The sequence below is a fragment of the Pristis pectinata genome, chromosome 10, assembly GCF_009764475.1.
Source record: "Pristis pectinata isolate sPriPec2 chromosome 10, sPriPec2.1.pri, whole genome shotgun sequence".
NCBI lineage: Eukaryota > Metazoa > Chordata > Chondrichthyes > Rhinopristiformes > Pristidae > Pristis > Pristis pectinata.
In genome coordinates this window covers 25,953,249-25,971,062 of record NC_067414.1, presented here as the reverse complement: position 1 = coordinate 25,971,062, position 17,814 = coordinate 25,953,249, and the positions used below count along the sequence as shown (strand labels likewise).

The following is a 17,814-nucleotide window of genomic DNA, read 5'->3' as shown; positions in this document are numbered from 1 at the left end:
TATTCATTCCAGCTTTTTAAATAAAAGCATTAAATAGCATCATCTGCTACTATCTAGAATCTGTTCATGTATCCTGAACCTGAAGATGAGAGAGCAACAGCACATTCTTTGAATCCTGCTTGAATTTTGTCCATTTGAATTTTATCCTTTGGTTCAGTAACTGGATGTTATTCACATAATCCATTCATCTCACTTTTCAAATGTCATAAATTATAACCCCTTTTTTCAATCTTTCACTAACGCAAGCCTCCTGCTGGAAGCTGTCTGGCACATGCTATTTATCATCATCCTAAATTGCGAGTGTTTTGATTCTTTTTGTTTTTGAAAAAAGACCAGCAAAACATTTTTAATATCTCAGTGACAAATGTGGCAGTTTCCTAATATGGGGTCTACCACATGGTGGCAGTCTTCTTGATTGATATTCCTGATCCCTCTGAAGAAAATGCTTGCTTAACCCGTACAAAAGAAATATGAAACAATCGATAAGGTGCTTTGTGCCTTTCATTTGTATTGCTACTCATCTGACATCTAGTGTTGCATGAATGGAAATTTCTTCCAGTGAAATGTTGCCTTCAATCTCTGTCACAAATTCACTTTCTAACCACTGACTCTATCTTCCTCAATGGCTACTGCCTTGGGCTGAACCAGACTATCTGCAACATAGGTGTCATGTTGGACTCTAAGGTGATCTTTCAGTCCTTGTTTTGTCTTTACCAAAACTTGCTAATTGCACGTCTATAAGGTTGCCTGTGTCCATTTCAGTGTCAGCCCCTAGGTTTGAACATAAACATTCAGCATTTTATTTCTGCTCTGCATTAAGTCAGATCAGTGGTGATTTTTAGTTCATTGCCACTTTTCTCCACTAACCTCATGTCCTTAGATTTCCTTAATATCTAAAATCTCTCAATTTCTGACAAAACTGGTCTGTGGGTCGAGAATTTTAAAGATTCACCACCTCAGTGAAGAAATTTCTCTCGTACTGAAAGGCCAGCCCCTCATTCATGCTGCTTGGAATCTTTTTATTCAATGAAAATAAGTATACAAATGTAACCTGTTATTCCCTTCATGCGTGAAATGCAGAAAAAGCAAGTCAGAATAACAATTTCCCAGGGTACCTTCAAAAACTGCAATAAACTGGTGGAATTTTTTGCACTGTATGAAGTCACCTTCCTTTTCTATAATAACTTTTTGCAGAAAAATACTTCAGTTATAAGCTGTTTAATTATTATCCTAGTTACTCGTCAGAAAACCAGAAAAGTGGTCTGGCAGAAAGTGGTTCAGATTAGAGGAAAAGGAGGTGGGGGGCAGTGGATTGCAAAAAAAAACCTTAGTGGTGCAATTAAACAAGCTCTAATAAGAATATAATGCAATGCAGAAAAAAATGTGATACTTGCAAAACAAATACACTTCTGTGTATTCCATCAAAACTGTATGTTGAACATTGTCACGTGTTTCAGTGTAGCAGGAAAATGAATATCTATTGTATTATAGAGTATTTCATTAGCAGTTGTAAATATTGCTTGAAGTTTAAATAATTTGCTTCTCTGAAATTTTTAGACACTGTTATTTTAATATTCTTGACAATTTTAAATATAGGCAGCCAGCAGCCTTGATCTGTACACTGTTTTAATATCAATTCTAGTGACTTGAGCTGAAATGTATAGACTGATAATACCCTGTAGTTTGAGGGGTCTTATTTTTGATGAGACCTTTAATCAAAACCTAACTTGCTCTCTAAGGTGGAAGTGAATGATCCTAAGCCACAATTTCAAAACAGGATATGGGTGTTATCCACCAGTGTTTTTCCTAATATCAATTTCACTACAAAATATTTTCAGGTCATTGTCACATTGCTGTTTATGCAAGAGAACTAGGTGCAAATTGGTTGTTGCATTTACTATGTTGCAAAAGTGACTGCACTTCAAAAGTGCTTGAATGGCTGAAGTATATTGGGATGTTCTAAAAGAGATGAGCTATATAAATGAAGCTTTCCCTCTAATCCCTAGGGACCATTTCTGTAATTACCTTATAACAACACAGAACAAAGTAATTCAGTCCTTGAGATCCATGGCAGCGATCCCATTAGACCCAATGTCTCTTTCTTATTTCCCTGCATTCCTGTAACTTGATCTCTCTTGCATGTCCATCAATTCCCCTTAGATTCTTTTTGTCATTTAGCATACAAAGGAGTAATTTACAGTAACTAATTAGCCAACCAGCACGTCATTGAGATGAAACTAGACTACTTGGTAGAAACCTGCAGTCATGGAGAAAATGGACTAACTCTGCTCAGACAGCACTTGAAGTCAGGATCAAACCTGGATCCCTGGAGCTGTGAGGTTGCAGCTCTAACTGCTGCATCACGTGCCACCTGACACATCCAACAAACCAAATAGATTAAAATTGTTGCTGATTAATTCTTAGTGACCTAAATGAAAATATAATAGACCTGAAAGTGGTTATAATTTCATTGTTTTATTTAAAATTGATATTGGTTTACTGTTGTCAAATATACTGAGATACAGTGAAAAGCTTTTGTTTTGCATGCCATCCATACAGTGGCATGCAAAAGTTCTGGTCAAAATTTCTGTTGCTGTGAATAGTTAAGTGAGTAGAAGATGAACTGATCTCCAAAAGTCATAAAGTTAAAGATGAAACATTCTTTTCAACATTTTAAGCAAGATTAGTGTATTATTTTTGTTTTGCTTTGAAAATCCCCCAAACAAGAATTGAAAGACTCTTAGCTGGCTACAGCAAGCGTTTACAAGCTGTGATACTTGCCAAAGGGAGTGTTACTAAGTACTAACGATGCAGAGTGCCCAAACTTTTGCTTCGGGCCCTTTTCCTTTTTTGTTATTTTGGAACTGTAAAAGATGGAAATAAAAAGTAATCTTAAAATATTAAAAAAATGTGTCATCTTTAACTTTATGCCTTTTGGAAATCAGGTTATCTTTTACTTGCTTAGCTATTCACAGTAACAGAAATCTTCACCAGGGTGTCCAAACTTTTGCATGCCACTGTAATTACATTGAAGTAGTGAATAGAAAACATAACGCAAAATATAGTGTTGCAGTTGCAGAGAAAGTGCAATGCAGGTAGATTAATAAGGTGCAAGGGCCATGATGAAGTAGATTGGGAGATCAAGAGTTCTTTTAGCATAAGGGTTCCATGCAGGAGTCTGATAATAGTGGGCTAGAAGCTGTCCTTGAGTCTGCTGGTTCATGCTTTTGGGCTTTTTGTATCTTTTGCCCGACAGGAGAGAGGAGCTGGGAGTGGTCCTTGATTATGTTAGCAGCTTTCCTGATGCAGTGGGAAATTTATTCTGAATATCCATTGATTTTGCGCAACTGTTTTTCAATCTACTAGGTATTCTCTCTTTGGAAGCAGGGGTTGGGGTCAGTACTCTACTTTGTTGATGAGATAATTAATAATATTAAGAGGTAATATGTTCCAATTCCCAGGATTATGGTACCTAATTTTTTTAAGTATGTGAACTGTTCCATCCAACTTGCTAAAAAAAGTTTGCTTTTATTATTTAAACTACAGATTCTGTGCAAAAACTGTATAGAATTAACATGGATTCCCAAAACAGATACAGTGATGAAGACAATACAGGAGATTCAGAAGAAGGAAGAAGTGTGTACTCTGGAGCTAGCACACAAAGAAAGTTTGTGACAAATGACAATAAAAAGAAAAGCAAACCAACTCGACATAGTGGGAGTACTATGGGAGATCAAGAGAAGAGCAAAAATGTGGACTATGATAAGAGTAGTGACTCCTATTATTCAGATGACTATGATAATTCATCATATATGTCTGATCCTTATTGCTCAGAAAACTCCAGATCTAGAACACCTAGTCCAAGGAGAAAGGGACAAGTAAAACAAAAGGCTAGTAGTTCTATCCATGATCGAGGTAAGCTTATTTATTTTATTTGTAAATGTATATTTGAAATAATTTTTGAGAAGAAAACTAAGAATCTTAGCAGAAGATTAACCCTGAAGAACAATTTAGACTCTGCAATCCAACACACACATTCTAAATTAGTAGATAATTTCAGTACTTGCAGATATTTCTTTGCATCAGAATAGCATTTACTTGAGATACCCCAAAATTAATTATATTTCAATTGGATAACTGTATTAATAGTTTGGTGTTGGCTCAGTTCCCATTCTTGCCTCTTTCACTGTATAATCTAGGGAGCACCAGTTCCGAATTGAGGATCTGCTGCATTGTCTAAATTGCTTCCTTTCGGGTGAGGCATTTAATCAAATCTCCAGCTCTTGTCTGAATAAGAAAGTTGTGAGTTCAAGCTCCACTCTAGAGACAAGTAGAGCTCAAAAAGACAGGCTGACAATTGTAGTGTAGTACTGTCACACCTTTGCAAATGCTACCTGTTGGATAAAATGTTAAAGCAAGGCCCTTGGATGTAAGTAAAATAAGTTTAGAGAGTATTTTTGAAATTTTGTCCAACATTTATATTATCATAAATGCTGTGGAAACTAAGTTTTTTGATTAGTTGACTCAATGTTGTTAGTAGTATATGGCCATACACACTTGTTGCAATGCTTCCACATTGCATTGATCCTGCTCTTCAGAAAGTAAATAATTAACTGTAAATTGGATGTCTAAATAGGTGCTAAATTCCTTTACTTTGGTTAACAAAACAAACTTATGTAAGATTCATAAGAGTTGTATTTTCAAATGGAGCGAGAGCAGGAGAGTTTAGAAGAGGTAGGTCTCATGGCTTGCTTGTGAGTTTCATTTTACAGGAATTTTAATAGAGGCAAGTTTGCTAATTGTTAGTTAATTTTAGGTAAGTAACAGCAGCCAATAAAAAGAAGGTAGGACCAGGCTGGAGCAGCCATTTTGGAGGTGCCATTGTGAGAGTGGGCTAGTGGAGTAGTGGGAAGATGAGGCTTTGGCTCAAGGGGCTTTGGCGTGAAGAGACTGAGTAAGTGGCCCGGGTGTTGGGAGTGAGAACAGATATTTAAAAAAGCTTTGACGAGGAGGCACAGGTAAGAACAGGTAAGGTTTTATATTGCTGTTGATCTGTAGTACTTGATTAAGTGTCGGAAGGATGGTTGCAAGATGTGGGAAGTCGGAACTGGGCGGTCTTCGTGATGACTACATCTGTGGGAAGTGCATCTAGCTGGAGCTCCTGACAGACTGGGTCAAGGAACTGGAGCTGGATTTGGATGTACTCAGGATCATCCGGGAAGCTGAGAGCATTATACATGAGACTTTTACTGAGGTGGTCACATCCAAGGTACAGACTTCAGATAGATTGGTGACTACCAGGAAAAGTAAGGGCCATAGGCAATCATTACAGGGTTCCCCTATGGCCATTCCCCTCATTAACTGTTGAGGGGTGTGTTCTTTCAGGGGCTAGCAGCAGTAGTCAGGTCTCTGACACTGTGATCGGCTCTGAGGCCCAGAGGGAAAGGGTGCAGTCGGGCAGGGTGATAGTGATAGGAGGCTCGATAGTGAGGGGGACAGACAGGAGATTCTGTGGCTGCAGAAGAATCACCAGGATGGTGTATTGCTTCCGGGGTGCCAGGGTCAAGGATGTCTCCGAGCAGCTGCAGAAAATTCTCAAGGGGGAGGGCAAACAGTCAGAAGTCGTTGTATGTGTTGGTACAAATAATATAGGTAGAAGAAGGGATGATATCCTGCAGAATAAGTATTGGGAGTTAGGTATTGGTTAAGAATACGGACCTCGAGGGTAGTGATCTCTGGAATACTCCCAGTGCCATGTGCTAGTGAGGTCAGAAATAGAAGGCACAAAAAAATTCTATAGAAGGATAGACCAGATGAATTTGTGGCTGAGGAGCTGGTGCAGTTGGCAGGGATTCAGGTTTTTGGACTGTTGGGATCTCTTCTAGGGTAGAGGCGATCTGTACAAGAGGGACGGGTTGTACTTGAACCAGAGAGGGACCAATATCCTTGCAGGGAAATTTTGCCAATGCTACATGGGAGGGTTTAAACGAGATTGGCAAGGGAGTGGGACTCTGAGCTGGAGCAAGTCGTGGGATAAAGCAGTATCCAGTGAGAGCAAGTTCAGTAATCAGAATAGCCAGGGACACAGTAAAGGCAGGAAAAGGAATACTTGGTTAAACTGCATTTATTTCAATGCACGAGGTTTAACAGGTAAGAATGACGAACTCAGTGTGGATTGGCTCTGAGGACTGGGATGTTATAGCCATAACAGAAACATGGCTGAGAGAAGGGCAGAACTGGGTGCTTGTTATTCCAGGATACAGATGCTACAGGCATGTCAGAAGTACAGGTAAGTGAGGAGAGGGTGTTGCCTTTTAAAGGGAGGATGCAACAGTAGTACTTAGAGATGATATTCTTGGGGGCTTGTCCAGTGAGGCCGTATGGGTAGAACTTAGAAACAAGAAGGGGAGGGTCACTCTAGTGGGGCTGTATTTAAAACTCCAACCACCCCCCCCCCCCCCCCGCCCCAGTAGTTAGCAGAACCTTGAGGAACGGGTGTGTAGAGAAATTGCTCATAGTTGAAAGAATAATAGGGTTGTATTAGTGGGAGATTTTAACTTCCCCGGTATTGACTGGACTACCCAGAGTGTTAAGGGCCTGGATGGAGTGGAATTTGTAAAATGTGTTCAGAGATGTATCTGGAGTCAATATGTAGAGGGACCTACTCAGGAGGGTGCAATACTCAACCTCTTGGGAAACGAGGCAGGACAAGTAACTGAAGTGGCAGTCAGGGAGCACTTTGGCTCTAGTGACTGTAATTCTATTAGTTTTAAGATAACGATGGAAAAGAACAGGACAGGTCCATAGGTTAGGGTCCTAAACTACAGCTGGGCTAATTTTGGGGGAATTAGGCAGGATCTGGCAGAGGTCGATGGGTGAGCCTGTTTGAGGGAAAGGAACGAATGGCAAGTGGGAGGCTTTTAAGATGTGATATCAAGAGTCCAGAAGCAGTGTGTTCCTGTTAGAGTGAAGGATAAACCTGGCAGGTTTAGGGAACCTTGGCTGATGAGGAATATTGAGGCTCTGGTCAAGAAAAAGAAAGAAGCATACATTGGGTTTGGGGGGGTGGGGGGAGAGGAACGAGTAAATCCCTTGACTAAAAAGATTAAGAATACACATAAGAGGGAAATTAGGAGGGCAAAGAGAGGAATTAGGAGGGCAAAGAGAGGGTATGAGATGGATCTGACAGGTAGGGTTAAGGAAAATCCCAACAGGTTCTATAGTTATATTAAGAGTAAAAGGGTGGCTAGGGAGGGAATAGGTCCCCTTGGAGATCAGCAGGGCTGCCTATGTATTGAGCTGCAGGAGGTGAGTGGGATTTTGAACAAATATTTCTCCTCTGTGTTTACTGAGTAGAAAATCATGGTTGCTCGAGATGAGGGAAACAAGTGGTGATGTTTTGGAGGACATTTGTATTACCAGGGAGGAGGTATTTGCAGCCTTGCAGTGCATTAAGGTGGATAAATCCCCAGGGCCTGACTGAGTCCATCCTCGGACTTTGTGGAAGGCTAGAGAAGAAATTGTAGAGGAGCTTACGAAGATATTTGCTTCATCGTTAGCCACTGGTGAAGTTCCTGAAGGTTAGAAGGTGGCTACTGTTGTTCTGTTGTTTAAAGGGTAGCAAGGACAAGCCAGGGAACTACAGGCCGGTCAGGCTGATGTCAGTAGTGGGGAAGTTACTGGAGGGAATTCTGAAGGACAGGATCTACCAGTGTTTGGATAGACAGTATGATTAGGAGGAGTCAGCATGGCTTTGTGCGTGGAAAGTCATGCTTGACAAATCTCTTAGAGTTATTTGAAGAGGTAACCAAAAAGGTAGATGTTAAGGCAGTGGATGTTGTCTATTTGGACTTTAGCAAGGGCCCTTCACAAGGACCCTCATGGTAGGCTGGTCTGGAAGGTTAGGTCACATAGAAACCAGGGAAAACTCGTTAGGTGGATTCAAAATTGGCTCGGGGTAGGGAGCAGAGGGTGGTGGTTGAACGTTGTTTCTTGGAATAGAGGCCAGTGACTCGTGGTGTGCCACAGGGTTTAGTGTTGGGATCCTGTTATTTATTATTTATATGAATATGATTTAGATGCAAATGCACAAGGCTGGATCAGTAAGTGTGAAGATGAAATGAAATTAGGTGATGCTGTTTGGTGAAGAAGGTTATCATAGATTACAGGGGGATCTTGATCAGTTAGAGAAGTGGGCTGAGGAGTGACAAATGGATTTCAATACAGATAAGTGTGAGGTGATGCATTTTGGAAAGTCAAACCAGCATAGGACTTGTACTGTGAATGGTAGGGCACTAGGGAGTGTAATGGAACAGAGACCTAGGTGTACAAGTGCACAGTTCATTGAAAGCAGCATTACCAATAGAAAGGGTGGTGATAAAGTGTTTAGCATTGAGTATAGGAGTTGGGACATTATGTTGCAGTTGTACAAGTCATTGGTGAGGCTGCACTTGGAGTACTGTGTACAGTTCTGGTCACCCTGTTATAGGAAGGATGTGGTTAAACTGGAAAGAGTGCAGAAAAGATTTACGAGGATGTTGCCAGGACTAGAGGGCCTGAGTTATAGGGAGAGGTTGGCTAGGCGAGGTCTTCATTCCTTGGAACGTAGGAGAATGAGGGGTGACATTACAGAAATGCTTAAAATGATGAGAGGCATAGATAAGATGGATGGTAACAGTCTTTTCCCCAGGCTAGGGGAGTCCAAAACTAAAGGGCATAGATTTAGGTTGAGAGGGGAAGGACTTAAAAGGGACCTGAGGTGTGACTCTGAGGTGTGACTCTTAAAAGGGACTCTCAGGTGGTGAGTATATGGAACGAGCTGCCAGAGGAAGTGGTTGAGTCAGGTGTAATAGTATCACATAAGAAGCCATCGGAGGGGCAGGGCTTAGAGGTATGTGGAGTGGGCCAAATGTAGGAAATTGGGATTAGCTGGGTGGGCACCATGGTTGACATGGACATGTTCGGCTGAAAGGCCTGTATCTGTGCTGTATTGCTCCATGACTCAATTAATTCAAATGTTATTTCTAAGTTTTGATAATGTACGATTTTTCTGAATCTTTGCAAGAGCCATTGTTTACTATGTAAGCTTAAACTGTTCTTTTGCAATCCATTATTATTTTCCAAAAATATTAATGCGTCTTTTATTTTGTAAATAGGATAGCAAGAGCAATGTGCAAATGTGTAATCTTTCTCTCTGGACTGTTTGTCTGTCTGAATAATTCACGGGTTTCACTGTCAATTGGATTTGTGTCAGGAAGTGTAACGAGGTATACGTTTCTTGTTTGCTCTGCTGCAAGTAACAAAATCAAGCCATAGTTATTAGTAGTAATAGTGTTACATCACAACCTCTCACTCCCCCTTTGCCCACCTTTTCCAGCTATCCCTCTCCCATGACCTCCCCCTCTCCTCCAAGTAAAGTTTGGTATTTAAAATGTGTCATTTTAAGGCTTCTCTTGTGATTGCTGATCTGGGGAAGCATATCCTTCCCTCTCACTTTGTCTGATCAGAATTAATCAAGGGAAAAATAACCCATTTTAGGGGTCAATCCAATGGAATGGCCAGGTAGAGTAGCTCAATATAAAGGTAGTACTGACTAATCCAAGATGAACTTTAACGTGTTTTAATATTTTTGGACTAAAATTGTTCATTTTAACTCCTTAGTGATGCTTACTTGTTAGTTTTCCTATTTACGTGGAAGTGTTTGAAGTTGAGCAAAGCTAGGCAACATTGGATAGAACGGTCCATTCATACATTCACATGGGCGTGTTAAATTCACTGCTTACTTACGTATGATGAGCGTTTGTCGGCTCTTGGACTGTACTCACTGGAGTACAGAAGAATAAGAGGGGACCTCATAGAGACATTTAAAATGTTGAAAGGACTGGACAGAGTAGATGTGGCTAGGCTGTTTCCCTTGGTGGGTGAGTCCAGGACCAGAGGGCACAATCTTAGAATTAGAGGGTACAGGTTTAAAACAGAGATGAGGGGTAATTTCTTTAGCCAGAGGGTGGTGAATTTGTGGAATTCCTTGCCACATACAGCAGTGGAGGCCAGCTCATTGGAGGCATTTAAGGAAGAGATAGATAGATATCTAAATAGTCGGGGTATCAAGGGATATGGAGATAAGGCCGGAAATTGGGGTTAGAATAGTGTGGTTTTTTTGCGCCCCCCCCCCCCCACCCAATTTCTCATTTCTTTTCTTTTTTCCCTTTTCTTTGGAGCAGACTCGATGGGCCGAATTGCCTACTTCTGCTCCCTTATTTTGTGATCTTGTGATTGTTTCTGGCTTTGGTCACTAATGTGCATCAAGCCTAGTTACTGCAAATTTGGAGAAGCAAATATGAAAGGTTTAAGATGTACTATTGCATGGGCTCCATGTGTCTCCTCTATTCGTATATTACAATGGTTTGCTTATTGTTTCAAATTAGCTGAAGTATGAACAGGGCTTCCATTCTCTTGACTATCATGTTAATGCAAATATTGTTTTGGATTACACAGACAATGGTTACAGCAGTACTGATTTAGAAAGAAAGTGTCCAGAATCCTATAAAATAAAGAAGGATAGGCAGAGAAGACAGTGAACTACTAACCTGTTAGCCTAACGTCATTAGTTGGGAAAATGTTGGAATCTGTAATGGAGGCTGTGATACTTACATAGTTAGAAAATAATTGAGCACAGTCAGCATGGATTTATGAAAGGAAAATTATGTTTGACTTATCTATTTGAGTTCTTTCAGGATACAGCAAGTAGAGGAGATGAGGGGCAACCAGTAAATGTGGTATATTTGGATTTTCAGAAGTTTTCAAAAAGGTGACCTGCAGAAGGTTGGGGAACAAGTTGGAACATATCCATTTGGAAATAATAGGTTAGCATGGATTGAAAGTTGATTAACATAGGGGGTGGAAAAAAAGTAGTAATAAATGGGTCCTTCTCTGGTGAGTAGGCTGTGACTCGTAGATTATCGCAATGGCTGGTGCTTGGGGCCCCAAACTATTCACAATGTATATTTGCTTGAGGGAAACAAACATAACATTTCCAAGTTTGCTGATGACATAAAACTAAGTGGGAATCTAGATAAAGATGAGAATGTAAAGAGTTTTATGGGGATGTAGACAAGCTGAGTGAGTGGGCCACAACATAGCATGTGGAGAATAATGTGAAAAGTGTGTGGTAAACTAGAAGTGTGTAGTTTAAAGAGTCCCAAGTGTCCTTGTACATAAGCCACTGAAAGCCAACATGAAGATACAACAAGCAATTAAGAAATCAAAGTCAATGTTGAGTTTATTGTCAAATGCACAAGTACAAGTTTGCACAAGTGCATTGAAAAACTTACTTGGGGCAACATTACAGGCATATCGCATCAGATACACAACATTCACAAGGGAAACATAAATCAAACATAAATTATACATAGTTTTTACAAGAAAGAACACAAATAGAACAACAAAGTACGTTGTAGTGCAATCTGGTCAGAATGTTACTATACTGAGGCAGTTATTAGGGTTGTGCAGGTTGGTTCAAGAGCCAAATAGTTGAAACGAAGTAGCTGTTCTTGAACGTGCTGTGGGACTTAAGGCATTATACCTTCTGCACAATGGTAGCTGCAAGAAAATGGCATGCTCCAGATGGTGGGGGTCTTTGATGATGGATGTTGCCTTCTTGAAACAGAAATAAGTGGTGTGTTGGCTTTATTGCAAGCAATTTGAGTACAAGAGTAAAAATTGTCCTACTGCAATTATATAGGGCCTTGGTAACAACATATTTGGAATATTGTGTGCAGTACTAGATACCTTATGCAGAAAGATGTACTTACTTTTGAAGTAGCCCAGCGAAAACTTGACTTGTTTCTGTTTGTCATATAAGGAGAGATTAGGCATCTAGAGTTTAATAGAATGAGAGGTGACTTGGAGATGCTCAAAAAACTTAGAAGTCTTGATGATAGAAATGTGGAGGATATTTCACCTGGCTCTGGAGTCTAGAGGATCACAGTCTCAAAGTGAAGGATAAGTAATTCAGGACTGAAATGGGAAATTTCTTCACTCAGAGGGTTGTGAATCTTTGGAATTCTCTCCCCTGGATTGGGCTGTGGAAGCTCAATCATTCATTGTATCCACAAAGATATTAGTTGAATCAGAAATAAGAGGAAAGTAATGTTGAGGCATGTGATCAGACATGAGCTTGTTGAGGGACTGAACAGTCTGCTCCTTTTCCTTTTTCTGATGTTTGGTAGGTCCTGAGAGGCTGGAGTGAGACACCGAAGAGGCTTGTCCTTTTCCCAAGTTTCCAGAGATGACTCTAACTACCAGAAAGCACATGTATTCTTATAGGAGAAAGGGAAGGGGGCACTTGCATGAAAATCAATGTTCTAGGAACTGTATCAATAACTAAAGCACTTAATTTTTGACAGAATAACAGAGGGAAATCCATATCCATTCATCTTATCATTATATCAACATTCATTAATTACCACAAAGAAAATTTTGAGATCTGAAATAAATTGCATTGAAATAATGGAGCAATTTCCTGTACCTCTGTGGATGGCTCAATATCATCACTGAGTCTGGTTTAACTCTTCTGCATCCTTATTTCATGCAACTTGACATTACAACCTTCACTGATCAATACTTTGTGCCTGTCTTTATAATGGCATATTCTTTATAATGTCTTTATAATGGTCTGTCTTTATAAAGACCTTAGCGGCAGGATTAAGGAAAACCCCAAGGCTTCTACAAGTATGTGAAGAGCAAGAGGATAAGATGCGAAAGAATAGGGCCCATCAAGTGCAGCAGTGGGAAAGTGTGCATGGATCTGGAAGAAATAGCGGAGGTATTTAATGAATACATCAGTATTCACTATGGAAAAAGATCTGGGGAATTGTAGTGTGGACTTGCAGCAGGCTGAAAGGCTTGAGCATGTAGATATTAGGAAAGAGGAGCTGCTGGAACTTTTGGAAAGCATCAAGTTGGATAACTCGCTGGGCCGGATGGGATGTACCCCAGGCTGCTGTGGGAGGCGATGGGAGGAGATTGCAGAGCCTCTGACTATGATCTTTTGCATCATCAATGGAGACAGGAGAGGTTCCAAGAAGATTGGAGGGTTGTGGATGTTGTTCCCTTATTCAAGAAAGGGAGTAGAGATAGCCCAGGGAATTATAGACCAGTGAGTCTTACCTCAGTGGTTGGTAAACTGATGGAGAAAATCCTGAGAGGCAGGATTTATGAACACTTGGAGAGGTGTAATATGATTAGGAATAGTCAACGTGGCTTTGTCAAGGGCAGGTCCTGCCTTACGAGCCTGATTGAATTTTTTGAGGATGTGACTAAACACATTGATGAAGGGAGAGCAGTGGATGTAGTGTATATGGATTTCAGCAAGGCATTTGAAAAGGTACCCCATGCAAGGCTTATTGAGAAAGTAAGGAGGCATGGGATCTAAGGGGACATTGCAATGTGGACCCAGAACTCGCTGGCTCACAGAAGGCAAAGAGTGGTTGTTGAAGGGTCGTATTCTGCATGGAGGTCGGTGACCAGTGGTGTACCTGAGGTACTGGGACCCTTACTCTTCGTGATTTTTATAAATGACCTGGATAAGGAAGTGGAGGGATGGGGTTAGTAAGTTTTGCGGATGACACAAAGGTTGGATGTGTTGTGGATAGTATAGAGGGCTGTTAGAGGTTACAGCAGGACACAGATAGGATGCAAAGTTGGGCTGAGAAGTGGCAGATGCAGTTCAACCCAGATAAGTGTGAAGTGGTTCATTTTGGTAGGTCAAATGTGATGGCAGAATATAGTATTAATGGTAAGACTCTTGGCAGTGTTGAGGATCAGAGGGATACTGGGGTCCGAGTCCATAGGACGTTCAAAGTGACTGCACAGGTTGACTCTGTGGTTAAGAAGGCATACGGTGTATTGTCCTTCATCGATCTGGGAACTGAATTTAGGAGCTGGGAGGTATTGTTGCAGCTATACAAGTCCCTGGTCAGACTGCACTTGGAGTAGTGCGCTCAGTTCTGGTCACCTCACTACAGGAAGGATGTGGAAGCCATAGAAAGGGTGCAGAGGAGATTTACAAGGATGCTGCCTGGAATGCGGAGTATGCCTTATGAAAGCAGGTTGAGGGAACTCGGCCTTTTCTCCTTGGAGCGACGGAGGATGAAGGGGGACCTGATAAAGGTATATAAGATGATGAAAGGCATTGATCGGGTGGATAGTCAGAGGCTTTTCCCCAGGGGAAATGGTGGCCACAAGAGGACATAGGTTTAAGGTGCTGGGGAGTAGATATAGAGGAGATGTCAGGGGTATGTTTTTTTTTACTCAGAGTGGTGAGTGCGTGGAATGGGCTGCTGGCAACGGTGGTGGAGGCGGATACGATAGGGTCTTTCAAGAAACTGTTGGATAGGTACGTGGAGCTGAGTAAAATAGAGGGCTATGGGTAAGCCTAGTAATTTCTAGGGTAGGGACATGTTCGGCACAGCTTTGTGGGCCGAAGGGCCTGAATTATGCTGTAGGTTTTTCTATGTTTCTATTCTATAATCGCTGATGAAATTCCTCTTTCTAGAGGTGATGCTGTTGGATGTACAACTTGGGTGAAACATACAAATGATTACAAAAAGTTGAACATGTTATCAAAAATCACAGATCCCAATTGAATTAGAATATTGCTTTCTTCTTATGGCCTACAGGCTTCTATACCACTTGACAGAGAGCCAGTCTGTGGCAAGGTTGGTGAATGAAGCTGCATGATGCCAGCATGATCTCTCCCTCCATCCTCCCTCTCTACCATGAATGAGGGACAAGGTGGGAGAAGATGAAGTTGGGGAGGACACTGAAGTAGATGATGTTTGGGGACATGGAACAAGAGTGAGAGAAATTAAGGAAGAAACTGGGCAAAAATGTTGTGCCTGAGCCTATCTGTATGTCTGTGCATGGAAGTATTTGCTAACAGCTGCTCAAACACACATCCATTTTTATGTGTGGTGTTAATGTTATGCAACAGAGCCTGTCTCTAGTTGTGTTAAACCTCATCACAACATGGAGCAAGGTCTTTGCTCTGTGTGGTGGCTGGTGTGCAAACCATTCTATGTTAAAAGATGTTGTGCACAAACAATTTCTGCTCTTCATGAAATTTGGGGCATGAAGTACCAGAATCCTCATGGACAGCCCTAACAGTGACTGGCATAAACATTGCTCTCAAAGCCTGGGAGCTTGGATGTTTTAACTTTGATATCATTGCCCTGAATGAGACGTGACAGACATGGTTCAAAGGATAAGGCAGTGGGTACTAAGCCAAAAGGGCACATTGGAAGAGAAACAGCATCTTCTAGGGCTAAGATCTGTTGTCAAGAATCTGGTGTTTTAAAATTACTCTAATGGATGAGTAACTGTGTCCTAATGGGATAAATGATATCTCACAACCATCTGGCTCATTCACAAAGCAGAACTTGTATGCAGCAGCCATCACTGCACATGCCACAACCTTGGACACTACTGATAAGGGCAAGGAGGATTTCTACTCTGACCTTCCCTGTCCTTCATTCCAGAGGTAGACATACTGGGTGACTTCAGAGCCAGGATTGGAAAAATTGTGAACTATTGGAAATGCATGATTTGTAAGGAGGGAGTTGGAGCACAATCCTGTTATCTCCGTCAGCCTGGCCCCAAAGCAATGGTGACAACAGAAACATTGCCTCAAGAAAATCATTGTCTAAGGCTTTGAGGACTCTGCAAATGACTATTCTCAGAGAGCAGAATACAGACAACCTGATGAACCCCAGCCGTCAGAAGCCATTGAATTTCCATGGAGTTGAGCTTACACTGAGGTGCACCATAATTTGCATCTGCAGTGAGTCGCTTGGCTTCTCTACCAGAAAACATCAAGATTGGTTTGGTGAGGGTGACTAAGTAATCCGGATCTAATTAACTGCAAATGTAATATATTCTTGGATTGAAACTCCCTCCAGAACTGTTTCTTTTGCACCTGAACATCGAGATCAAGCAAAAAACTTGTGACCTGAAGAACAGCTGATGGGTATGGATTCTTCAGTGTTTTCAAGACTAAGACCATTATAGTCCAAACACCCAAGGGCCCACCCTGCTGTGAGCTGAAAACAGAACTTAATGACAGCCGTCAGTTGAAGGATTACTTCGTCGAAATCTTCAACCATGACTCTGTCCTTGATATATGTGTCCATAATTCTGTTCTACAACAAATTAGCCAGTACAGCTTTGTCACCACCCTAACCAATGTGGCAAACTTTACATCTGTGACCATCTTCTACAAGGGAAACAAATCTGATAGAGGGAGATCTCCCTGCTGTTTGCCACAGGGAAGGTTATTGCCAGTGTCATCCTCCCAGTGGCTGAAGAGCTGTTTCCTGAATTGCATCGTATATTTCATCTATCTGGAGGCAAGCTGGAAGTGATTTTCACTGGGTGTCAATGACAAGATATAGGTAGGGAGCAGCATCAATCACTACACGTGGCCTCTTGACCAAAAAAATGCCTTTATTTTGTCAATTGAGAGGAACTCTGAAGCACTTTTCTCAAATTTTATTCCCCACGCAGTCATCTCCATTTTCTTTCTATTATGGTCTGCAAGCTGTGATCTTAACCAAAGTGTTCACAATAAACCCAATTTCATTATACACAGTGCAAGGCTGTGACCTTGCTCCAGCACTTTGCTTAGCCTTTCGCCACAAGTTTCCTACTGGAGCGTAGTTAGTCTACAGGAGAAATGTTGCCTCCAGTCAACTGTAGTCATTGAGCTGCAGTACACGAATTGTGGCGCAGGGCGAACTCCAAACTATCTCAATGTGTTCATTGAAGCTTATGGGAGAATAAGCCTAGCACCTAATTATACAAAAACAAAGAGTCGGGCTGCATTGTACAACAATGACAGTCAAGACAAGACCGTGAAAAACATGGAGCAATTCCCTAATCTCTGGTGTCATTCGCAACAAAGATAGATTGATGATGAAATTCATCATCACCTTCAGACATCATAGCCTTTGGCTGTTTGAAGAAAAGAATGTTTGAAGATCAAGACCTCTAGCAGTCACTTCAAAGCATTGGAGAGTTGGTATTGTTCTTCTCAAAATCTTCCAAACCCATTGATAGGATGTGTGTCCATCTATTCCAATGCCAACATCCTCAGCATTGGGGCTTTAATTATGTTGTTGGCTCTAATGGGCAGACTATGTTTCTTGCATACCCCAGGCAACACTCTGAAACAAACTCAACTCTGAGCACCATGATAGTAAGAGACCACTAGGAGGATAGAGGAAACAATTCAAGGATGTTCTCAGAACCTCTTTTGATGGGAATCCCTGGCTCATGATTGCTCAAATTGAAGGAGGAACATTCAACATGGTATTCAGAACTTCAAGTCCATTTGTCACGAGCACACTGAAATCTAGCTTAACTGGTGGAAGGAGCACACCACCTTGCACACTAATTGCCTGCCTCCCCCACAAGTACTTGCTGCTCCACAGTGGCATTGTTTGCAGGTTCCACTAAGGTTTCAATAATTTCAGAACCTATAGAATTTGGAGCCATTGGTCTCTTGAGCCTACACCTCCTTTTAACAAGACCACGGCTAATCTGAAACCTGAACATTTTCCCACTGTATAACTTGACTCCATGTGAGTGAAGAAATTTATTTTCCATTTCAGTCCTAAATGGCTTATCCCTTTTATTTTGAGATTGAACTCTGCTTCTAGATTCCTTAGTCAATGGAAATGTTCTCCCTGCATGATCCTGTTGAACTTTGAGTACTTGGTATATCTCAGTGAGGTCACCTCTCGTTCTACCCTTTAA

The 17,814-nt window shown here is 41.3% G+C and overlaps 1 protein-coding gene across 1 annotated transcript in view; it reads left to right on the top strand.

The window, feature by feature from the left end:
• Positions 1 to 17,814, top strand: part of lca5 (lebercilin LCA5) — an 82,834-nt gene that overhangs the window by 5,208 nt on the left and 59,812 nt on the right. Inside the window, exon 2 of the mRNA XM_052024450.1 lies at positions 3,547 to 3,915. Within this exon, the coding sequence (XP_051880410.1) occupies positions 3,547 to 3,915 (369 nt within the window). The remainder of the gene's footprint in view (positions 1 to 3,546; positions 3,916 to 17,814) is intronic.